Genomic DNA, 26194 nt, shown 5'->3' with positions numbered 1-26194 from the left:
GTAATTTTGGTAGGCTGGCCACTCCTGGGAAAGTTCACCACTCTTCCATGTGTAGCAGAATGAATATTTGATTTTATGTTGCATTGCTAATTGCTGGTTGATGGCCAATCGGATTGTATAGTCACACTGTAAATAGTAGCTGCTAGCTTAGCATCCCTCACCTGACTTCCATAGCTTTTACAGGTAGGAGTCATGTCCTGCTGCCTGGGTCTGAATTGGCTGAGTCGTGCTTTTGTAGAGATTGCCTCTGGATTCTTTCTTCAGAAGCCTCCTCTCTATGGATTACTGGTATGTTATTATTTTGGCCCATAAGTTCAGTTATTTCACTCGGTGGTAAACAGGTGTGATTACAGGCTGTAGCCGCAGAAGCTTCCAATTGGCTGTTTTTTGTTTTGTTTTGTTTTTCTCAGAAACGGCATTGCCCGATCAAACTGATCAAACCCAGATACCAGCTACTATTTATAGTATGACCACATAATATGACTGGCCAATCACATTAATATGATCTTTATCAGATATTGAAATTTGATGATCTAAAACATGCAAATGTGACAAATATGCAAAAAATAAATAAAAAATTAAGACCAAGAGGCCAGCAGAGATTTCACTGTCTGTCAGGCCCTGTTCATCAAATCAATACATGGCAACCTAACCCATTAAAAAAACACTAATGATTTCTCTAAAAAGAGGAATGGAAATGAAAAATTAAGACTTATAATTTCTTTCAGCATTCAGAAAAACTCTAATCTAATATGAGCTGGGCGCTAATGGAAGCTGTTTTTGCCGAGGCATGACTGAGCATCTCTGAAACACTTCTGTCTGCCTCTCTTGCTCCACTTCTGTTCCTCTCCTCCTCTGTCTCAGCGAGGATAAATTAGCGGAAGGAATTCAGAGCGAGGCTGCTTAGAGGCGGGTTTAAAAAAGCTTTGATCAGGACCCATGCCAGTAATCTGACAAATCCATAAGGGGAGCAACTCAAAGCATGTTCATTTTTAAGAGGCTATATATTGCTTTGGCAAGTCACAATGCCTTGTGTTTAAGCATGCCTTTACTCTATCCTGCACTAATAATAACAATCACAAGTGTATCTGATTAATTATTTCAGTAATTTTGAGGTCGCGTGCCTTTTTAATGTTTTTAACATTTTTTTTCCTTTTTCTTTTGCTTCATTTCTTTCTGTTTCAGCGTGAAGCTGTGCATGCGCCAGTTATTTCACTTCTGAATTTCTGCCACTCTACTGCACAAGCCTGAAAGGCAAGCTGCACAAAGTATAGACAAAGTAACCTGAAAACGATCTCCCCAATCTAATTCACAGTGCTCTTTCACAGTAAATGTCAAGGATGATCCAAAAGCTTTGCAGAAAGTATTACTGAAGTGCCATAACACCTCCACGTCTCTGTAAAATCAAATGGAGAGAAAAGAGCAGTGAGGAGTTGATGGGTGGATCAGTGAGGAAGAAGAAGCGATAAATAAAAGCCCTATTAAAGCTACAATTTTGATGACTTCTGATCACATATTTTCCTTGTCACCCAGGCATGTGTTCTTGTCTGCATGGCATTTAGAAGACTGCGATAAATGAGAAGCCCTCCGTGGTGTATGGTGTGGTATTTTATCTACAAAAAAAAATAAAATCTCTCAGCTCCTGTTTTCTATTTATAGCAATTTATCTAGACAAAAGCAGACAGTGCAGGCAAACTCACTTATAGTTCAGAGGACCTTGGCGGGCTGCATAACAAAGACTCAACTCGAGTCAAACTGAAGCAATCGAAATGAGAGTTTTTGAGGTCAGGATACGCCTTCAATCAGGCAGCTTCCACACATATAATCTCTCCAAACATGCAGATAGTGTGCGTCGTGCCCACCGCGGTCATTGCCTCATCAAGGAGAGTTGAGGAATCACTGACACAGCAACAATAGTATGCCATGCAACCTTATCATACCCTGTCATCTTGCTTTTCTTCTCCCTCTCTTTTTCTATCCATGGCAGCAGTTCATTTTTGCCCTTTCAATTCCCTGCCCCGAAAAGTTCACCATTCACATCATCCTTCTGAATGGTTTCCAGGGAGAAGATCTCCAGAGACACACTTCAACAAAAGGGTCTCACCACACCTCCAAAATGTGTGTGACAGCAACCAGATTACAGACTTGTAATTACAGAGGGACCTGTTTGTATCACGATGGAAGAAATGGATGGACTACATTAAAAAACGCTGGCCAGTTTTTGCTTTTGCTTTAGATTTTGACTTTGTTAACTACTAGAAATATTAGTTATATTAATGGAAACAAAAGATCTACATTTTTTAAAATTTATTTATTTATTTATTCATTTTTATTTATTTATTTTTCTTTCCTTTTTCTTTTTCCTTATGTATCTTCTATTTATTTATTTATTGTTTCCTGTTTTGCGTCTTTTTCTTTTCATTTCTTTTTCTTCTTTCATTCTTTTTGTATGGATATTTTAGTTGTTTAAATATAAAAAAGAAAAAGAAAAATGACTGATGACGTTGCAGTATATAGAAATATCTCATTCAATTCAATAGTTCAATAATGGCAGTGAAGGTATTTCTGCAGAATATTGTGCTATCGCCATTTAAACGATGGATGCAGCCATGATGTTTGTTAACAATGTGGGGTTTTTTGTGATGAAGCCTCGAGATGAGAGTTTTTGACATCACCATGTTCCTCTTTTCAAATAGCACATGAGGGGTGAGGAGTGAAGGAAGAGGAGTCTGACTGCAAAATCGAAGAATAAACGCTGGTTTGTGACATGTCAATCACAAGCTAAGCCTGCCCTAAAATCCATCCTACATGACCGTCTTTGTGACTGGAACAGAGTCATAATGTCCACATGGAGATATGTTTTGGCTTGGAAAACTAGAAATTTGGTTTTTTTTAATGCATTTCTCCACAGCTGGACTTCAAATAGAAGAGTCGACCCCTTTTGGCAGTTGAAAAACTGCAAGTGCAAGGTTTTTTCTGTATCAGAAGCTACATCCACCTTATACACGGAAGAAGCCATCTTCAAGAAGTCTGCAACACGGCGAGACTCCCACCTCTGGGAAACATAAGCAAACCCTGACTTGTTATTTGAGTGAACGTGCAGATACTGGCTCACTGTTTTCATAAACTGTGTTGTGGTGCGGTGAGACTTGCACAGTCTCCACGCTCAGGATTGAGGCATATATGATGCCAAAAGTAAACAACTTTTATCTTTTTATCTTTTAAATCAGGTTTTATATCCCGCTCCACATTGTAATTAGAGTTATGGTCATTTCCACATTCATTTAGCAGACATACAGTAAACAAGTTGAAAACACTGCCACAGCTGTCAGAGGCACAGAGGCAGTTAAAAAAAAAATGAAACAAAATAAAAAAGTCGTTAAATGTTCAACTTTTATTTGTAAGACCAAACACTTTGAGATGTTTCAAATTTACCCTGCCTGCCTACTCAATCCTCTGGCACTTAAAGCTCCATCTGTGTCACAAACTCCCTCTCCTCCTCTGTCTCACGTACACACACGGACACAATCACGTACAAATAACTGCTTTTATCCTCCCAAAAGATGCTTTGTCTCCGCAGCACGTTCTCCCACTATCTGACACCTCCCACAGTGTTCACTTCTTAAACAAACTCCACATGATACTTTAGGCTGTTTCCATGCTACTGTTGCTATGGATGTCAGTCAACACCCTCCACACACACACACGCATACACACCTTCCCTGCCATCAAATAACCAGCTTATTTGTACTACTGGTCTGCCACTGAAAAGTGTGTTAAGCAGATTAAAACGTTGAGGACTTAGCTGCGCTGGCATGCCAGCAGCCCAGCCTCGGGATTCTTCTGATTCATGACTGCCGCTAACAGAAAGTGAAACGAAGATCTCAAACATGCTATGACACTTACCAAAATAAACCAATTACTCAGTTGTTTCAGATTTTCAATTTAGATGGACTCTAAAATAAAACTTTAAAAGATAAGCACGTCATTTTCTTGGTGGGCTGGGCTCCTCATGACCTTTCTTTCCCCAGTTCTGGCATTATATAGCCTATGAGCTACGTAGATCTTCACAAGGTCATCTTATGGTGCAGTGACAGCTGGTGAGATCTCACCACAGGGTGCCATCTCATCCTGTCCATTTATTTATTTATTTAGGCAGGTGATGATGAGGACGGGAACGACGAGACGGAAAACATCAAAGAGGAGTGAGTAGGTCCTTTATTGTGTTTATGTCATGTTCTAGGTCTAAAGAGTGTAAATTGGCTTAAAAAAGAATCTGATCTTTCAGTTGAAGTTTTCCCATTTCAAAGTCTTAACATGTGAGACTCGTGAGTTTTGGAAAAAAATAAAAATAATAATATCTAAAAAACAAACAAACAAACAAGAGAACGTGGTTATGAAAGAAAAGGACAGCTTCAGAGGTAGCAAGAACAGCACAGACTGAGTAAGAGGTGCTTATGAACGTGATGGACTACTTAAATTTAAATCTATTATTGCATTACAAGAACAGGTTGTTGTTCTTGTCATTGTTTTTTAAATTAATGATTCCTTCATCAACAAGAGGATGTTTTACTTCTGTTTAAATTTTGTGTACAAAGCAGGGCTGCTTGACAGCTAATTCCCAGTCAGCAACTTGCTGCCAGACTATGCCGGTTTGAGAGTGGTGTGGGGACTGATGTTTTCACATTTCCCACATCTGTCTCTGTCCATCTGCCACCCACTAGCCTTTCTCCAGATGGCCGCCTCATTTCCCCCTTCCCTTTGCTGTGTAATTTCTATTTAATTAACATGAGTTGTACTACAATAGGCCAGTGGTTTACAAAGAAGCCGTGGTTCTCACCTTACTGTGCTAGAATGAAACACTTCTATGAAAAGAATTTAAAAAATACTGGGTATCTGCCAATATAGAGCAGGGGTACTATACATTATGCATAACATGAATAGTAATTTATTAAAACCTGTTTTCTGGAATGAAATTAAGAATGCTGCTAGCTCGGGTTAGCATTGAAAATGGAAAGGTCAGAAGCTTGGAAAAACAAGAAGCGTGTTAAGTGACCAGAAGCAACAAAAAGTGTTGCTGAGACAACAACAGGGTGCAAATGCAATTGCCATTACCAGAACATCTGCACAGTAGTTAGGAAAATAAATGTCAAATAATTGTCTGCTGAGTGGTCTTTTAATCTCTTTCTTTCACTGTAGGAGCCACAAGGGGGCACTAGTATCACCACAGCACTAAAATATTTGCTCAATTGATTTTGCATGAGTGTCACATTTTGTTAATCACCTGCACTTATTGAACAGCTACACTGAGAGAACTTCAAAGCACAAACCATGAAAGCACAAAACAAAGTTGCAAGATAAGGCACATATCAGATTCACAAGCAGCCAATTGAGATGGTTTGCATCATTTATAACTTAATATAACCAGACAGTGTATTCAGTCAGCAAAGAGAGCTACGTAGCTCTTCTTTTCATCATGATGTCTTTGCGACACTCACACAGCATCCTAACCTGAAGGCTGAATCTTCTTTGTTACATTAGTAAAAAGAAGATTAGGACTCTCAAAAACATGACAACACTTAAAGTGAGCCCAGGAGAGCCAAGACAAAATAAAAAGTGCATCTTATTTATGAATATAAAATAAAGAAAACACATCATGCCCTAAAAAAATCAGTAAGTGCCTCCCAGCGATATTAGAATCAATACCAGAAAACTGTACCTAGGATGCAAATGTAGGTAAAAATGAGACGTTTTATGCAAAGCAGGAGAAAGACTGACCACCTTTAGCAAAAAAGTTGCAAAAAAATCACATAATCACTCAAAACTTGAAATGTTTAAGAAGGTAATCAAAGCTTTTACTCTCTCATTGAGTTTTGGATCCAAACAGCTAACAGTATAAAACTGAACGTGTTTCCAATCAATGTCAAAAATACAGCTATTTGCATTTAATCGTTAAGTGTCTGTCTTTAACTGTAAAAATAGCTTGAAGAGGCAAACAGCACTAACCTGACGTCTGATCTTATTTTTAATATTTTGAGTGTTTGTGCAATGGAGCAGAAAACACAAAGAAGTTTGTGAGAAAGAGACTTTTGTTCTAAAGCACTGCTTAAAAAAAACGCACTGTTTCCATAGGAACTGTGAAAGCTTTCCCTCTTTTATGACCTCTGCCTCAGAAGCATTATTATACTTGACTTAATTTTAATGAGAATCCAACACGAGCAGAAGGTGAAGCATTAAAAAAAAATAAGCCTGAAATACTGCTAACACAACTGTGATGTGGAGCTATTTGGTGAACATTTACTCTTTTCCAAAAGAATTTAATGAAGCAGTGAAGCTGTTAGTAACAGTGGTCTCAAAAACTTTGTATGGTTAAACTCTGTAACCTCTTATGAAGATACTTTTAAAATTTAAAAAAGGGAAATGTGAACATATAAAAAGAAATCGGGCACTTTCAGTGCAAGTGATTAAACCTTAACCTAAAAGTGGAATTTCTAACTTTTATCATAAAACTTTACTAAAAAAGCAACAAAATTTTAGGAAATAATTTGTTTTATGCAAAAGTTGACCTCTGACCTTGACTTTGAGTTCAAGGTCACTGAGATTGGAATATGTCAGAGGTTTTTAGTAGATGCACCTATGGTATGAATTTCAACATCCTATGTTGCCCTGTTCTCGAGTTAGGCAGAGCGGCCACCCACCTAGCAGGATGGCGACAAAACTCCACCCCCAACTGATGCCTTATGCTTCCCGGTAAGTAAGCTTCACAGAGCGTCCCAAGTCGCTCAGCTAAAGTTAGTTTCTTGAAATTTTATTTATTGCCATGAAATTTCAGCTATGAATGTCTTTTTTTGTTTGTTTGTTTTGTTTTTTTGGTGGTAGATGCTTCCATAAAAAACTTTTGTAAAAGCATCTACCACAGTTAGCAATGCTAAGCAGTTAGCCGTACCTTTTTAGTTCTGTGAGGCGATTATCCATATTCATGCACATTGAAGGACTCATAGGCCCATGAATGAAACAGCTAATGTAAAATTTGCTTAAATTCTTGCCAAGCAACCACAGGAGATAACATGAGAGGATTTTTTTAATTGCCTAGCATACACTTCCTGCCTTGATTCAGATTCCTTGCATGTGTCGCCTCCCCAGTGACCAGACTGCTGACTGAGGGCCCGGAGGCCTGGATGCTGGAGCCAGTCATGATCACATATCTTATCCGGCAGATTATCATGCAGGTTATTTGTTGGGTGATTTCTATGCAAAAGCAGTGTTGGGCACAGGCAGACCCTGTGCCCAACACTGCAGCAAAATAACAATAAAAAAAAGCCTGGAGGGAAATAGCAGCAGGAATAGCTGTAGAGAATTACCAGATGCAACTTTTTTTATAACCCATTGTGAAATACAGTCAACTAGTATGAGTGCAGAGAGAGAGAATGGCACAGCACGAACCATTAAATGAAAAGAATAAAACAGCGAGGTTTCAAGTGAGGACTTTGAACTACACGGTTAGGATGGTAGAAGCTGAATGAGACAAATTAAAACATGAAGCATAGAGATGGGAACATCAAAATCTGCATCTGTTTCTCCTACAAACACGTGAAGAACTTGATTTGTTCGCATGACTGTTGTATGCAAGCAGGACATTTTTACAGTGATGTAAGTTCGGTTACCCCAACTGAGGCTGCGTGATCGACCTGTGTTTGCTTTTACATCAATGCTTAAATTACGGGAAAAAAATAGAAAATAAAATCTTAACTTACATCATTATGTACCAGTTTTGTGTGAAAAAATGATTTGCTAGAAGCTGGGATATATACAGAGTATATACAGACGACAGAGTGACTCATGGAAAAATGTAGTAGGTCTTTTGCACTAAAACAGTTTCCTGCTGTGACCAAAGCTGCCAGGTTTCCATTTAAAAAGCTATCTGATGTTTGGTGTAACTTTCTTTTTCTTTTTTTCTATTTCTTAACATCAAATAAATCTCCAGAAAAACATAGTAAGCACCAATGTGTCCCATCAGAGCAGCTAAAGACCTATAAGAAAAAGAGTCAAATGAGCTCTGGGAGCTTTTGACGTCATGCTCCGGGGGCAAGGGTGATCAAGGGAGGGGGGTAATATCTGTTTTACAGACAGTATGGTCCCACTGTGGCATGAGATGAGGCTCATTACAACCAAAGCTTGATAGTGACGGTACAAGCTGAGAGGCTTTGACACTACCATCCCATCTCAAATTGCCATATCCTCAAAAGGAGACTCTTCATATATTCTCACACGGTTCACATATTAAAATACACAGAAGCTACGCTCAAACAGACATCACACAGATATGGGAAACCTGAGGAAAAAAACCATCCCCGTGGACCTTTAAAAGAGATGTGGGACTTCTCTAGCCTTACCGAGCAGACGGTCTCTATGATCCACAGATGGCTTCGTGAACTGCAGGGCATTCGCATGGCAATAAAGAAAGACCCAAATTGAGAGAAACAGTGTATCACACACTTAATCTCTACAGACTTGTGCATAGGGAAATTTAAGCGATAGCTCCAAACCTAATTTGGTGTGAAATTTGTGTGGCTGTGAAAAGCTGGGCTAGATACAAAGTAACAACTCCAACTGTATCAAGTCTTTTTCTGTGAAAGAGGAGAGGAGCTTGTACCGAACCATTTGCAACAAATGCAGCATGAATGCATAATTTAACATATGGTGATGAAGCCACCAAACATATGCACATTAAAAAAGTGGCTGCAGCAATCTTTAAAGTGCAGGCTTAAAGTGCATCGATGAGTATAAACACCCAATATGTAGCTTTATTTATAGAAAGGCATCGGTGGATACTGCTCAGACATGTTTTTGGTGCTGGTGCAGGTGTGATCAATAATATTAATTAGCAGCTGCACTTCAATTATCATAGTTTCTGGGTTCTGATTGCGTGCCTGCTGGCTCTCTCTGCAATTATATAATGAGAATTTATAAAGCTGAGCAGAAGCTGTAGTTTGAACCTGCTACAGCCAGACAACATAACACGCTGCACTCACTTTTTTAGCCATACGCATAAACATAAGCATGCATGTTTCACTAACATAAATACGTACAGATCCAGAAGAAAGGACGTTAAGAAAGTTAGTATCATTTTTGGACTTTGGCTCGCTATATTTGGCGCTTCACTTGACACTGTGTTGCAAATGACTGAGATCACATCATGAAGGGATTGCTAAACAGTTGTTTTCATACTAGCATCAGGCTGAATTATCATCACTTTTATAGCCCTCTTACTGAAAGCAGCATTACCCAAGGCCAAAACCGTGAGATGTTGCTCTTAGCTTACTTTTTATATCCTCTGTTATTTTTTAACTTCTTCTTTTACTTGGCCTGTGTTTGTCTTTTATACATATATGATATTGTACAGGACTTTGATTAGCCCTTTATAAATAAGTGATTTTTAAATAAAGTGTATGGTATGGTATGGCCTTAGCTTGAAGTATGATGGTTAAGCAAGTTCCTTTGTGTTATGGAAGCCTTTGTAATGACAGTAGACTGACCAATGTGGAAACTGTGGAGAATTAATGTTTATATTAAACATGTTTCTCATAATCGATCTATTTTTAGATGGATGTCAACTTTTTTAGAATATATTTGTCTGTATAAAGAGAATGCATCGTAATGAGTTTGAGACCGCTGGTGTAGATCACAAATCATATGTGGGCGTGGCCTGTGCTGAACCTAAAGAGTCAGTACCTTCTTTGTTAAATGAAACTGTTGCCAGCAAATTAAAAATCAGAAATATTTCATTTTTTTTTTTTAAAAGTATGTTATATTTAGTTTTGCACCAACCTAACTACCAAATTTACAGTCTCACCTCTAAAGCAATTATTAGCCATTTTTACCCCTCAGCTGTAAAAGGTTGACGGGGTATTGTTGTCAGCCGGCCAGGCGGGCAGATAGTCAGTGGGTGGTGTGGACACGTTTGTGAATCCAATAACTTGAGAATTAAACAATGTAGGATTTTCAACTTTATACCAAAGGGGCATCTTCCAGGAGGCTGAGGGGTAGCACAGGCTCGCATCAGTATTTTTAGAAATACTTTTGAAAGATATGAGATTCAAAATGTGTTCCTTTATTGTTTTTTTTGTTTTGTTTTATTTCTTACAGTTCTATGTGAATAAAAGCAACGCAGTGGTGAGGTGGTTATCACTGTTGGCTCACAGCAAGAAGTATTCAGATCTACTGATCACCTGGGGTCTTTCTGGTGCGGAATTTGCACTAGTGGGCTCACTAAGTTCTTGCAAACAAATCCGTCTTAGGTTAACTCATGATTCTCAACTGGCCATAGGTTTGAATTTTGGCATGAATGGGTGTCTGTCTTTCTGTGTTTGGGTGTACCCTCCCTTTCACCATGACAGCCCAAATAGCCTCCAGCACATGAACTGGATGAGTTCGATAGATTGATGTGAAGAAAAGGTGGCAGTGATCATTTGTGCAGAAAATAGGAGAAAAATGTCTGAGGATTCTAAGAGCTGTGAAAAAGAACAACAATGTGACCACAAATCGAAAACTGTACCCATGCTAGAAACATATACCAATACATCTAATGTCTCATCTGCATCTGCAAAGGCAATATATTACATTTCGATTTCTATGCAAAAAAATAAAATAATAATAATCTAGGCACAGGGTGATGGTTAAACTAAGTGTATGCTGACCCCAACCACAGTTTGATTTACAACAAGTAAAAGGAAGGATCAACTTGTAGTATCGTAACGAAATGCACTGTGCTGTTTGTGCAGTCAACTTTGAGGTTATACTTAAATACATAACACAAAAGAAATGGAAAAGTAATGTAATATCTGGAACAAATTAACTTCTATGGGTAATACGTTAAAAAATAAGCATAAAAGTAACACTCCAAACACTTGGTTACAAGCTGAAATAAGAAGTATTTAAAAAGTCTGTAACTTAATAGCATAAGTCATTTTAACTTAAGCAGACTGGAAAGCCTGAGCAGGAATATTACATTTGACGGGCTCATGAAAGCACTTTGACTGAACTTCTTAACCTAAGTTGGCAGAAGATGTCATCTCTTAGTTTGATAAAGGCTTTGCAGCTGGTTGCCTTATTCGCCTTTTTTGTAAGGTTTTTTTTTCCATTTAGTATGCAGACATTTACTCGAGATTTCAAGAAATACACTTAAATCCACAATACTGTGGTGAATTTTTTTTTTTAAATGCCTCATTCTCCTGGTCTTCCCTGGCCTCTAATCCTCCCGTCTTTCATCCATTCAGAATAATTACAAAATATTGGATGTTAGGTGAGTAATTCTTCATCTATCACTATTTCTATTCTTCACTGTCTGTCCCACTCATTTAGTTAGTCACACACAGGATCACTCACTCGCTCTATAAAAAGGCATACAAACACACACACACACACACCTACAGCAGCCATTATGGATGACTAATGATGTGACACTAGCAGTGGTGTTGCAGTGTAGTATGACACAGAGGTTCATATCCAAGCAACTCAAATCCCAAATGACCAAGAGAAGCTAATGCTGTGCACATGAAACGCAATCAGGAGAATATATAATGGCTTTAATGTTATGAAATGAGCTTTTTCCATATATTCAGATGATCTCTAAGCCCACGTGGAACAAAACTGTATAGCTGCTCACTACCTTTAAGTCCATGTGGCTAAAAAATAAATAAATAAAAGCTCCATTTCCTTTGAGTTTTTTTGTGTGCAATATTAAATCGTACTGGTTACTGGAGCACAAGTGAGAAACTGGAAACAGATCTAGTATCTCCATCTGTGCATATCGCTGTCCCCTGCACATCTCCAACTGCAGGAACTGCTGCCAAATCACGCCACAGATTGGCTAAGTGCGATAGTTCGGCTAACCGATGGCTTTAGCTGGTCTCATCTAAATCCATAGACATCAAAGAAGATCTGTATTTCGGAAAATAGTGTGAACCGGACCCTGCATCCCTAAGAATCATATTACCCAGAAGTTTCATCACTGCTGCAGTGACTATGGAGAAGATTTTTCCCACTAGCTTGACAGATGCTGCCATAAGAAGGAGTACACAAGCATCCTGGCACTTTGAAGCGGAACAAGAAGACAAGCAGAAAAATGGAAATAAGAAATGAAGAGTAGAGAACAGTAAGAGTCTGAATTTCAGTGATTCATCTAAACTTCCGATATATTTACAAGCAAGTGCTAATAGTTTAATTCTGTCTCCTGGATTATTCATAAATTGTAAAGTAATGCTAATCCACAGGAATATTGTATTATGCGTAGGCCATTTCCGAAGAGGCTATTAAGATGGAGATTACACTTTGTAGTCGCCATCGTTAATATGTTGTTGATGGATAATTCAGATTTAGCAAACAGTTTGCTGTGAGGAAACAGTGAAATAATAAAGCTGTTTAATAACCATCAGTATTGTTACTTGATCCTAAGCTTGTGTAATATAATACAATCCAGAATAATGATTTCCAAATGTGATTGTAACTCTATAAAAGAAAAAAAATGTAATTACTGAGTCCATTATCATTCCCAAATGCTGCTGTCATTCAACCCATTGGTTTCGCACAGAATCACACAAGCTCTTCTGCAGGTTCACAGCCTTGACAAGTGAGCCACATAAACATTAATATTCATCTACATAATGTTAACAGATTCTCTAATATAGTGTATACATTTATACACATAATCTGCAAGTAGAGCAAGAAAACTGATTTCACTGTGAGAGAAATATTTGCTAAAATTGGTTGCTGAGGGTTATTATAAAGTGTTACCAAGATTAAAATATCTGTTTTTAGAGTCATAAAGCTGATACCTGTTTTTAAAAAAATGCAAAAACTTCCAAATGGCACTGTCCTCAAGGCTGGTCTCTTGTTTGGTTCAATACACAAGGTAAGTTATTTCATTTGTTTCAATCACTATTGCATGTGCAGTTCTTTTCCTTTGTCCCATTACACATCCACTGGGTATTCTGGGTTTTTACGGGCTGGTCCTTTGGACATTTTGCTAATTATGTGCAGGAAACGCAGGCACCTTAATCACCATTAGTCTTTGGTAGACACGACACTGTGGTGCTCCTACAGAAGACTGCCAGTAAAGTTAAAGAAAAAAGTGGCAGCTTTAAGCCATAACCAGTAAGTGATCTTATATGTTTGTGTGATTTAGAGTATGTGTATACAATAAAGTCAATATGAATATAATAAAGCTATTCTGACTGCTGCATGTGGTTTCCAAGGTAACAGGTGATGGCAGACTATAAAGCTAAAAAAACAACTACTCTGTGGCAAAAACAGCAACCTACCTAAACGCTAAATGTTTTTTACCACTCAAGAAGTATAAAAAGTCTGCTGTTACTTGAGTACTACTAAAATGTACCAGTTTCGTACTAAACTACAAAACTGGTACATTTGATTGGTTAAATTAGTCTTACAAATTCCTTTACCCCAATTACCTCCTGATCTCTCACAGGTGCTTAACAGCAGCCTTTCCTGTCCCATTTCCCCTCCCAGCACCCAGATCATCGATTAATCTTTGGGGGAACCAGTAGCGGGGGCCTCGAAACATCTTACCGGTGGCTGCTGAGAGTTGAGTACCCCCCTCTTGGTGGACCCCCCTCTGGAGCTGAGCCTCTTCCACGACTCTGAGAAACGCCCCCTGGTGGTGGGACGTCCTGGCCCAGATGTCCCGGATGCAACAGATGAATCATCCCGGGTGGAGAACGGCCGCTCCCGTCTTAACTCCCTCCGCTCTGCCCACTTCTTCTTGGAAGCCATTAGTGTTAAAAATGTAGTCAACAGATGTGGCAAGTACGGCAGCCACGCAGACTAGAGGAGGCTGTTCTTGATTCAAACTAGTGCCACAGGTGGCATCTTCACTTCATTCTCAACTACCCACTGAACAGCCCTTGTCTCCCTCTGTTGCCCCCTTTTTCCTTAAGTCTTAAGACTGGGTAAATGTCTGACTCCTGTCTCCCTGTTAATGTCACTTTTTTCTCTCTCTTCTTCTGATCTGTTGTGCAACAGATCTTCACCTGCACGGCTTCACTCCTGTGCTCTTCTTTCTCTTCTCTGTGTCTTTCCTCTGGCAGGGAGCGAGAGTCAGAGAGGAAGGTGGTGAAGCAGAAGGTGCTGCCTGCACCCTGTTGCATGTGCTGTTACTGTGGCTCAGCCGTTGATGCTGTTTTCCCTCCTCGCAGGGAGAGAGAGAGAGAGAGAGTGAAAAATAGGGAAACAAGGCAATAGAAGGAGAGAGGGAGAGAGAAAGAGAGAGGGAGAGGGAGGAGGAAGAGTCTCAGGAGTGCAGGGTTCCTGTTGAGCATTGCGCAGAGCTGCTTAAAGCTGACTGAGAGGCACAGAAACAGACACCCTGTTCAGTAAGTCACTCTCTTACTGTGAACACTGTGCTTTGAATACCCACAGCTACTAAAACCTCCATTCCCTCCCTCTCCTGCTTGTCTTGCTTCCCCGATCTTTCATTCAGCTTGTCACTCTCTCCTCTGTGTGTGGCGCATGTGTGTGTCCCCCTCTTCTTCTTCTCTTTTGGTACTTTATGCACATGGTTTACAGTTCATGGCGCAGCCTTGGCTTCTTTGTTGTAGAACAAAAAGTGTCGCCAAATAAAACCAAGAGTCATGGTCTCCTTCTTCTTCTTCTCCATCATCATCATCCTCCTCCACTCTCACACTTCTCACTCAAAGGCTTCAGAAGTGTTAAAAGACATGCCACGCTGTGGAGTTGACAGACGGTAAGGATTTGAGTCCATTTTTCCAGTGCAGTAGTGGAGAAACAGCATGACAGCAAGTCTAATATGCCACAAACTAGATTGTGGCAAAAGGAGAAGAGCACAAAATTATTCTGGGACAAAAAATAATATGAGAGATATAGAGAGAGACGGGAAGAGAGGGATTAAGTAAGATAACGGGACGGAAACGGGGGGATGCACAGTAAAAAGAGGTGACAGTGTCTGAACACCGGGGACATTGTTGCAGTCGCTCCCAGCAACCGCTCACCACCTGGGAGGACGCTGCGGCGTTTACGCGTGCGAGCGAGAGATAGAGAGTCTTACTGAGAAGTAAGAGACAGTGAGACAGAGAGCCCCTGAAGGATGAGAGGAGGTACAGGGAGCAAGTGAGTGGGAGAGCAGAAGAAGGAGTGAGACCGAGAGACGGCGTCTTTTGGAGCAAAAAACACACCATCACCAGTTCAGGTCAAACAAATGATGACAACAAAATGATATTAAAGCCAGCCCTCAATGTTATTGGTGAACAACTCAAAGCCACGCGATGTACATTTTGCCAGTTATGACATGTTTGATCAGAAAAGCTAAAAGGAAATGTCAGAGTGTACGTGCTAGATTGTATACCATTGATTCAGTCTTATCAAACAACAAAAAGTCGTTGCACTTCTATAGCTTAAACAATTTGTCAATCAATTTGAAAGTTGCAAGAAAACAAAAAGGCATTCAAGCAGAAATGTCAAAGCCTTCACAGGTCCCAGCTTCTCCTCTTTTATATAAATCTAACTGGTGTTTATGTTTTATAGAGAATTTTATGTTATGAATCTGTTTTTGATCATTCAAACTATTAGAGAAAATGACCTGTAGGCTCTCACCAAGAATTTGTATATTATATTGAAAGCTGTGCATAAAACACTAATGTGCTTTCTTTCAGAGCATAAGGAAAATATTTAATAATATTTAGCTCACAGTAAAACACAGCAGGCCGCTTGTTTCAGCGTTAGACTGAATTCAGCTACACAAACGTCTCTTAACAGTTTGATGGTTCTGTGTAAATGCACTAAAGTTACGCACACTTAACTAACTTTATTAAGTTAAGCTTTCACATTTCAAAAGTCAACTAAATTAACTTCAGTTTGTTAATTTAATAGTGTTTCGTATTATCTGAAGCAAACCATGACACCAGACATATAAAATTCACTATCAGTGAGTCAGTTAAAGCTAATTTTCACATCATTTTGAAAGGAGTTAAATGAAATCCCATCACAAGGAGCGGTTGGTATAGATAAAGCTAACAAATATGAACGAGTAACCTGTATAATGTAGTTTTTAAAAGTTCTTGGTTGTCTTTCTCTTGATTTGATCTTAATTGAACTGTGTAAACTAAACAGCAGCCAGCCTACATTGCTAGCTGCTGTCTTTGTTTGTATACATAATTTTATCCCAGAGCCAAAACTGACCAAAGTTTCAGCCATGAAAAGCCCAAAGCCTAGTATTTATTTATTTATTTATTTATTTATTTATTTATTTATTGCATTGCTTTTATCTAACCTAACTCAAGAAAAACCAAATATCTAAGCTACTTCAGTCCTACTCGCCGCTGAGATTTGTCTGCTTTTTACTGGTTTCAAATGAATGCAAGCTTTAGAAAAATAAATATGACAGGTAATGTAAACATACTGCATAATATATGCATATATTGATTTACAGAGGTGTGGACTCGAGTCACATGACTTGGACTCGAGTCAGACTCGAGTCATTAATTTTATGACTTTAGACTTGACTTGAAAAAATGTTCTAAGACTTGTGACTTGACTTGGACTTTTACACCAATGACTTGGGACTTGAATTGGACTTGAACCGGTTTACTTGAAAAGACTTGATATTTTACCCCAAATATAAAATTTAACATGCATATTATATAGAGATTGAAAATGTGACGTCATTCACGGGTAGAACCGCAAAGGATTCTGGGAACTCGTGGCAAGCGGTACTAGCGCACGCAGGCTTTCAATTAAAATCAGTTAAACAGCGATAAAAAGAAACACAAAAATGTCAAGAAGCCGTTGTATTATTAACTGCAATAGCCGGTCGCATGACAGCCACGGGAAGCCGACGGGTAAAGAGATCGGTTGTTATCGGATTACGTCGTTGAAGAGAAATTGTTCAAGCCATGTTTCCAAAGTAACAAAGACGCGACGGATGGTCTGGATTGCAGCCATTCAAAGACCAAATATAACGTCCCAGAACACTCCAGCTCACAGGTTAGTCTGCTCCAAGCATTTACACAAAGGTCAGTCTGCTGTTGTAGTTAATGCGTCATTTTTCTTAACATAATTGGTGATATAGGTTACAAGCAAGTCTGGCGCTGAACAGAAATGGTCGCGCTATGCTCCTTTATTTATTGTGCATAAATAGTGAATTGTCCTGACACAATATTGCGTTTCGCTTCTGTTATTATGGTACATTGACAAAAACATATACTTTTATTCACAGGATAAAACAGGTTTTTTGTATCACTAATTGCCCAGTGCGATTACAGACTGCGGTAAAGTGAGCCGTCATTTGTGAGCCGCGGTGAAGCCAGCCGCCTCCTATCCGCGCGGTGATTACAGCATACAATATTGTTGTCACTGCTACATTTCTGTAACGCTACCAGAAATTATTTCCACTACTAATTAATTACCGTTGAGCTCAAAGGTCCTATTAATAAACGGTTAAGGAATGTGTATTTATGACGACAATTTGTGAGACTGGTAAACTTATGATACGTACGATGGTCTTTCTTTCTACACGGTGCATTTCAAGGTCCTGTACCCATCCGTCGGTAAACTGTACCTGGGCTTGTTGCAGTGACCTGAAGTTACTAAACTTCATGAGTGTATGCACTCACTCCAAGAACCGTATAATTATAAATATGCATATAAATATGCTACGATGAGATAGCTGACTTCATCTAACTAGCAAATGTTGTCCAGGCTACGTTGGTGATGCAGTTTTTTTTAATATGTATGATATTTTTGTCATGCGATTTTAAAGCTGGTCCTACAACCGCATCCAAGAATAACATGCAGCTTATCTCAGAACTGTCGGTGAAAATTATTCTTGGAGCTAGGTTTAATTGAGCTGCATTTTAAAGAGGTGCAATTTCACAATTTGTGTATATTTTCTAAGTTCACTATTTTGTCATGTGTTGAGAAAAACACAGATTTAAAAATTACATGGTCTAATATTTACATTTAGCATAACTGCAACATTATTTTTTCGTTTTTTTTTTTTTTTAAAGACTCGAAAGGACTTGAAATTCAAAGTTTCAGACTTGTGACTTGACTCGGACTTTTACACCAGTGACTTGAGACTCGACTCTGACTTGCCTGACATTACTTGAGACTTACTTGAGACTTGCAAAACAATGACTTGGTCCCACCTCTGTTGATTTATGGAAATGTTATTCCAGGTTATGCAAAAATATATGATATGTAAATGTCTGTTTTAGTGGGATGTATGAATAAAAGATGACTGGAAATGGTGACCTTTTTTCTCCTAAAGCAGTAAAAAACATATTACTTTTAGTTTATAAAGGAAAAAAATAAATGTTGTATTTTGTGCAATGAAAAACAATGGAACCTTGCTTTGCTAAGGTAAAAGCACACACACACACACACACACACACACACACACACACACACACACGCGCGCCCTTTCTTTAAAGAAAGAAAGGGTCGTAGGCATGTTTTGTATAAACACACTGGATTCATCTGAAATTGAGAGAAGTTGAGTGGATTTAACAACTTTTACTAGCCTACTAGCCTAGCTCACATCAGCCTATTTCCCCTCCTCCAAAAGTCAGCATTTCAAAATTTAAAAAGCACAGAGTGCCTTCATTCAAATTATGTAATGTGTTGCAATGTAATACAGAGTAATCACAGAGTTGGCTTTACTTGTGCTTCAGGGGTTCACCAGTTATTGACTGATAAGAAGGGGAAAAAAAACATTGTCTCCTTTTTCCTGCACACTTTTTAAAATACTTTTTAAAATCAACTGATTTCAGTTCTTGTGCAGCCTGCAAGAAAAATGTTGGAGCAGTCTATAACTTTTGATGGGGCAGAGATGGACATTACATGGACATTACATTTATTATTATTGCATGAATGGAAAAGATCATAACGGTAAAGTTATGACCTGGACAGAAACTGGTGCTAATGCTACAGTCACACCCGGGAAAGCAGTGGTTGAAGATCCTGTCTCAAAAAAAAAAAAAAAAATACTCCAACCACGTGTAATGAACTTGAAAAATGGCTGCTCTGAGGGTAAGGATCAGGTTTGTGAGCACCTGTAGTCAGCTTCCATCTTCAAAGCGACTGGTGCTTCAAGACAGCCATTAAACAACAATAAGATAGAGACAGCCTGCTATCAGTTGTAAATTTATTGTCATCTACATGAGCAGAAATTCAAACAGAAATTCATATTAATTACTTGCATTCACAGTCCAGCCGTAACCTTGCAGATTAGAGGTTAGAGGAACACAAATTCCTCGATAAACAGTGACGTAGTTGCTGCAGGAAAGCGATTTAACTGTAAAATGCCATAGGGACTCAGCAACCTAGTTTTAAAACAGGTATCCAACCAGAAGGGAACCAGCTGAATCGATTTATCAATTAGACAGTTATTTACAAGCTTTCCCAAATGTGTCTGAGATTGGATGTGTGTCTTCTTGGCTAAATCTGGGCTAATTTAGCCAGTCTGAATCCAACTGTGATTGTTTGAAGACAGGTCGCATCCCATCAGGTAACCTTTGCAATTTCCTTGTGATCAAACGCCCATAGAATGAGGTTGTTGAACACTCAACCTCTGGGCAACTAGCTGGTTGTTACAACTACTAGCAACCAGTTGCTAAAAGTAAAAAAAAAAAAATTCAATGCAATCTCTGCACAACTGCCAAGTTTTTGATCAATGTGAAGTGCTCTTCGGGCTTGTTTTTACCTTTTCGTCAGCTTTCTGTTCTTACTTAAACATTAAAAGAAAACTCTGTGCAGCCTCATTAAGAGGTGGACTGTAGTCTAATCTTCTCTGTAGCGCATTTCAAACCTTGTCAGGGAACAAAATGTTCTCTTCAGAGAATAATAAGTATCATTACTTTCTTAAAAAGTAAGAAGTCATTTGTACATCACTCAGTCTTTTGAGTAACATTTGCATTGTGTATCCAGACATAATTTGTTTGCACTCAAGTGTTTAAATTGCTATTGCTAAGATTCGGAGTATGCAAAGCATAAGAAAAAGAAAAATGCACACTGCACTGTTTTTGGTTGCAATTTCTATTCAAAAGAAACAAGTGATATTCGTGTTTACTGTGTTTCTAAAAAGAGTAAGAAAAACTCACGGCTATGTTCTCGGCACTTCTTTGATGTATATAGTTGATTAAAAGGCATGCTGTTGGTTAGAAGCTACAACTAAAACCAAACAACAATTACAGTTTTATCTCACAAGAAGGCAAAACTAGAAGGTGAAAATCACTCGAAGAAATGTGAATGAAATGTAACAAACAGCCACAAACCTGATCTCAGAGGAACCTGACAGCCTACCAGCTCAGTCAGCTCAGCATCTCTTTGTTTTATTTGGTTTAAGGTCCAAGAACTGAGACCAAGATCATACAAACCATTTGACTTTCATTAACCTGGCAGCTTTCTAAACAACGATGGCCTGAGAGAATGAGAAAGTTTTTTTTTTTTTTTTTTTTTTTTAATGTAACTTAAGTGTTAACATGCTATATGTGGCACGTCTCCATTCTCAGGATTCCTTTTCACATCTTCTCGTTGCTAAGGTTACTAACCTGACAACTATGATCATGTTCACTCTTCCCATGAAAGGCTACACAGTTGCATCCACATACACACAATCCTACAGAGCCGTGTTTTCTGTGTTTTTGCTTGTACAGGAAACTTTACCGATAAGAGTTACTAAGAAATAAATCTTCATATATGGCAGGTGATCACATCTTCTTACACAGCATGAAAAAGATTTAACAACAAAAATTATAAGTGATGTACTAAGTGCCGCAAAAAAAAGAAAGTAAGATATGCAGAGGACAACCTGTGCTTCTTGTTCAGTTCAACTCGTGTCAGACGGATGTGAAAATTTCCCAAAACCAAGTAATTAACAGAGTTGTTTGTCTTATCAAAATGTACCCATCAGTTCGAGGTCATCTCATTAAACAAGCGACATGTTGGAAAGGCTTTTAAAGTCTTCAAGTGGCAGAATTACTTTTTTACGGGGTTGAACGTGAAGTGTCAGGCGCAGACTCTAACCAGTTACATAAACAAAAGAGCAAAGCATGCCCTCGCGAGGGGCTACCACTAGCCGAGGGTGTGAAAGAACACTTTGCTCAGTTAGTGTCTGATCTCCTAAACAACTACTAATTGTCAGAGTTTAAAAAAGACATTACTTTCTTGTGTTCAGTCTGTTAATGGCAGAATTACTGTTCCTACAGACATCAATACAATTATTAAAATTGTCCAAGCAGTAGTAGCAGAGCTGCTGAAGTAATGAGCATTTTAAAGGAAATGATCTGGCTTTGAAACACTTACGTTTGAAGAACAAATTATTTCTCTTCTCCTGACAATCAAATTATCTGTCATTCACTCAGTGCTGGGCGGTTTTCATAAATAAGAAAATTTGAAAGGATTTTGCACAAAATGTTCTCCACGGTGTTTGTCCCAAAGAAATCGGAAAATATACGTATGTGTAACATATAGACAAATCTCTGACCCACACTGACTTTAATTTAAAGTTGCAGGAAACACTTTCAGACCAAAAGCCTGAAGAGAGTCTTTAATATCCTGTAATTAATTTATTCATGTGTTTCTACAGAATTCAATTGTCATGTTCACCATAACATAACTTTTATTACATATTTATATTTAAATTCAGTAGTACAAATTAGTAATATTAATAAGTGGACAAACTTTTTTTTCTCCTTCAAAATGTGAATAAATAATTCTAAGACCTCACGCTGATCTGTTTTGTTTTTTAATCAATAGACATTTTTATTAAATGTAATGCTATAAATATTTTTGGGGGGGCGAACCTGTTTTTGAAAGAACATCATTTAATTTATTTAAGATAATATTTATTGATTAGAAATGTTTTAAATTACAATAAATTAACCGGCAAACGCTGTATTTTAGTGGCACATTGTGTTATCTAAGGTATGTTTGCAGTGTTAAAAGTCTAACTGACCTATTAACACAGCAGAAAATGCTGTGCGATCGTGACTTTGACTGTCTGTATTTTATTCTTTTAACGCTGCAAACAGGCTCGGAGCAGAATAGAAGGAGAAGCGGGAGATGAGGGTTAAAGGAGTTGCCATTAGCTGAGAAAAACTTATTTCCTAATATCATAAACAGCTACTGGTGGTGGTTAGACTTTCTTAACGAGGCTTTACACTCGTCTTAATTTTTGTTGATGAGCAAGTGGATAATAAGCATTTGTAGCCTGAGAAACAGAAACACTTCAGTCTCTTTACTAGAAAACTATATTCCTTCTTTAATCAACACTGCATTAACATTATTAATTAGGCTTTTATCGTGATTAAGCTGCATTAGGAAACACAATGTATCACTGCGGGACTGGAGTGAGGGTTGCTGAGCTCGAACCTCTCATTCATTATTCTATCAATCAGTTCAACCAAACAGTCAGTTTAATTGTATATTTCTTTGTTTTTGTCATGATTTTTGATCATTGATGTGTAGAAACAAGGCAGGCACGAGTTATTAGAAACGACTATTAGAAATGAAATGTTTGTTTGTTTTTTGTCTTTTTAGTATTTAAAATATTCGGGGAAACTGGGAGTATCGTTCCTACCTTAATTTCCGTGCACAGTGGGGTCAGAACTCTTCTGGTGTGAGACTTCCTCGTCATTTTCCCCTGGGTAAAAAAAAAAAGCAGAGCAAAATGAGATATTTGTTGTTCTTAGAGTCAGAAGATGTCAGAAACAAAACTGCTTCATCTCTGTCCAATAACAATTTGACACTGAACTCATAATTTGAAAGTATTTTTAAGACAGCAAATGTAATAGATTCTAAAAGACAAAAAGTAAAATCATGTTTGAACTTCCGCATTTGTGTTTTTTTTTATTCTTTTTTTATGCCACACAAATAGTTTTACTTGCAAAATCCCTTACTCTCTTTTTGAAACCAGATCTCTTGGAGCTACACTCTTTACACTCAAAGCATTATGAAGATCTGCACACTCACTGTGGCTGTATGTTAACTGACATATTATGATTTCAGTCTGTTTTCTGTCCAGGGAGGTAAGGTCATAAATCAAAGGTTTTTCACTATTTGTTTGGGACTGACAGGAAAGTGTTTTTTGTTCCTTTTTAAAATCCTCACAGTAAATTTTCAGAATTGCGTTACATTTTTTTAAAAAGTTGGTAAGAACATTATAAGAGATGTGTGTTTCGGGTGTTTTGAAGGTGCTCCAAATTCAGTTAATTTAAAGTTTTTTAATCAAGTCACGATAGCAAAGCTTTAATTACCGGGAAATGCAACACAAGGCAAACTGCAGAGTGTGGATTTACTAGTACAATGGGCCACAAAGATCAAAATACTGTAGAATAAATAAATTATAAATGCTGTTATAACAATAATCACAATCACGCTTGAAGGCACTTTCTCCGCTGTACTGAACATCTAGTCCTGTGGAAAAAAAAATATGGCTTCATATTTGACTAGCATACTTGTATACAGAGGACTCCATGGTTGAGTCAGGGACTGCAAATTGTCCAAGCCGTCTCCTCTCCACCAACATGCTTGACAGTTCATCTGAGGTGTTTGTGGACATTTGCTGTGTTTGCTGTGGCCAAAGAGCTCCACTTTGGTCTCATCTGCCCAAAGGACATTGTGTCAATTCAATTTTATTTATTTAGTGCCAAATCACAACAATAGTCCCCTTAAAGTGCTTTGCATTATAAGGTAAAGACCCTACAATAACACAGAGAAAACCTCAAAAATCAAACGACCAGCATATGAGCAAGTACTTGGCAACAGTGTGAAGGAAAAACTCCCTTTCAACAGGAAGAAACCTTCAGCAGAACCAGGCTCGGGGAGGGGCAGCCTTCTGCCACAAAGAAGTCTTGTGGTTTGTCTGGATGTAGCTTTGCAAACCAAAGCGATCCTGTCCTGTTCTTTTTAGAGACAAGACACTGTCTCCTGGTAACCTTTCCAAATACGTCAAACTTGATTTGGAGATGCAGCTCCTGGGTTTGTTGCAGTTTCTCTTTCTCTCATTGCACACTCTGACCTTGGGGTGAATTGGCTTAGACATGCACCCCTAGGAAGATTGTGGCATTGAGTTAACACACACCTGAATGCTCCAGACCAGACCAAAGTGCTCATACTTGCTTATGATCAGTTAATAAGTGCATTTGATTAGAGCTCCTGGCTGCTACTTATCAATTAATTCCTGCAGATACAGTAGGGTGTACTTAGTTTTACACAGGACTGCACAGATTAGTGTGGGAACTTGATTTTTCAGATTTTTTTTCTTTATAAGATTCAATTATGCTTCAGCACGCAGCCTAACTAGTTCCCATTCCCCATCTATTTATTCCTTCATAGTTTATTTTCTTTAATCAGCCGTGAGTGCCATACTCAGTCTGGCACGATGCCACCTGACGATCTTGAGCAAATCAACGTAGAAAACTAGTGTAATGAACAAAGGACCCTCATTATCAAAATTATCATGCGCTCAAAATTAGGGACATCAAATAACAATATGGCATGGCTGTTATTTGTTTGTTTGTTTTGTTGTAAATCCATATAACTGTACGATCTGTTGTAAATAAAACACTTATTCCAAAAAGAGAAGCGGCTGTGTTTACCCCACTGATAATTAGCCAGTGTCTCCTCTCATAACCTCGCACTAATTACTGTTTCCTCTCTCTGTGCGACAGAAAGGTTGGGGATGCATTTTTAAGCAGGCCGATGCCATCAATAATTCACGCACAATATTCACACACAATATATGTGTTTCTCTTAGCCAGAATTTTTGAATTTCCCTCAAATATGTCAGCTGTACTCATCAGGTGCATATTTAGAGCTAAAACTCTGGTCGGGTATCAATCATCCAAAGAGACAGAGAGAGCTGTCATCAGCAGCGCAGCTACCTTATGTAGTGGGTGAGCTATCATTTGTGACCATACTGAAACACAGGTGTTACTCCAAGAAAAAGAAACAAAAAAAGAGCTAAATCCACCCAATGAAAACACATGAACCAGCTTTGTTTTTCTGTTGTTTAGGCCCTTCTGTTGCTGGCTGCTATACTGTTGGGAAAGACTCAACAAACTGTCAGGCTGTAATAGATGAGCCAAAAGCAAACTCAGCCTCCTGTAGAGAAGTGTCATCCAAACTGTCCAAACTGCTGCCGACACTCCTACACATCTCCCAGGCTGTTTGATGACAGTCTACGTGACAGCCAGCAAACTCATGATACCCTCAATATGCTCGCAAAATGATGCATTTTTGTTTGCGTTTCTATATAAATGTGGTTTCGCCTCTCTAATTAAAGTTGGCCTTCAGTCTAAACCATATATACACTGAGGCTCGCCTTTGTCTAAGGACAAACGAGCCAATCGCTGAATTTCTGACAAGACACCATAGTATGTCCACACAAGCTGTGTTCATAAAAAACAAACAAATTCACACTGTAAAGAAAAGTTTATGTTCATCCAGGTCGTTAGCAAATTTTAAGCCATTTGAAACTATAGAGATAAATTTCAGTAATGTGGAAAGACTGAAGAAAGAAATATCATATAGGACATCACAGGGTTGTGAATTCTTAGACTAATATAAATACATACATAAGGCAAATATAAAGATAGACTAGAAGAACAGAGATAGACAATGAACTCTTTTTAGGGGACAGAGGATACCTCAGAGGCTGATTTTGAAGAAGTGTGCCAAATCCATGTTTCACTAACATTGACATGATTTATACATAAAGAGCATATGGTTGCTTCAGTGTCCAATGGCCAACAGATGGAGGGGCAAAGCAAGAAAAAGAGAGAATATGGGGACAGGACTATTATTTATTTAGGACACCAGCAGCCGAGCACTTGATCTGTTACTACAGCTTACACAATGCAATTTTTATCATCACCCTAAAAACATTAAATAAATAAATATTAACAGTAATACACCCCAGACAACAGTGACTCTAATTCACTGCCAAATCACTGTGTCCTCATTCCACTACTTTTTCTTAGGCATGATTTAATGGAACTTTCCATGTTATCGCTGGCCTCTTTATTACATCTTTATACCCTTAGCTCGAGCATCATCTCCAAGGGAGCTTTCATATTCAAAATGGCTGATGTCTTACCACTGGGAAAGTTCCGGGTGCTCCTTTGGGAATCGCTTTCCTCCTGGCCTTAGTTGACGTGAA

General features: G+C 38.5%; 1 protein-coding gene across 1 annotated transcript in view; it reads right to left on the bottom strand.

The window, feature by feature from the left end:
• The window catches only part of trpm3 (transient receptor potential cation channel, subfamily M, member 3), a 156741-nt gene extending 130547 nt beyond the window's left edge, over positions 1–26194 (bottom strand). Inside the window, exons 1-2 of the mRNA XM_080895143.1 lie at positions 26132–26194; positions 22613–22675 (exon numbers count right to left, since the gene is read on the bottom strand). Of these exons, the coding sequence (XP_080751269.1) occupies positions 22613–22669 (57 nt within the window). The 5' untranslated portion in view covers positions 22670–22675; positions 26132–26194. The remainder of the gene's footprint in view (positions 1–22612; positions 22676–26131) is intronic.

The sequence above is a fragment of the Rhamphochromis sp. 'chilingali' genome (genome assembly GCF_963969265.1).
Source record: "Rhamphochromis sp. 'chilingali' genome assembly, chromosome: 10".
NCBI lineage: Eukaryota > Metazoa > Chordata > Actinopteri > Cichliformes > Cichlidae > Rhamphochromis > Rhamphochromis sp. 'chilingali'.
The sequence above is the reverse complement of the archived record's forward strand: the minus strand, read 5'-3'. Positions and strand labels throughout refer to the sequence as shown.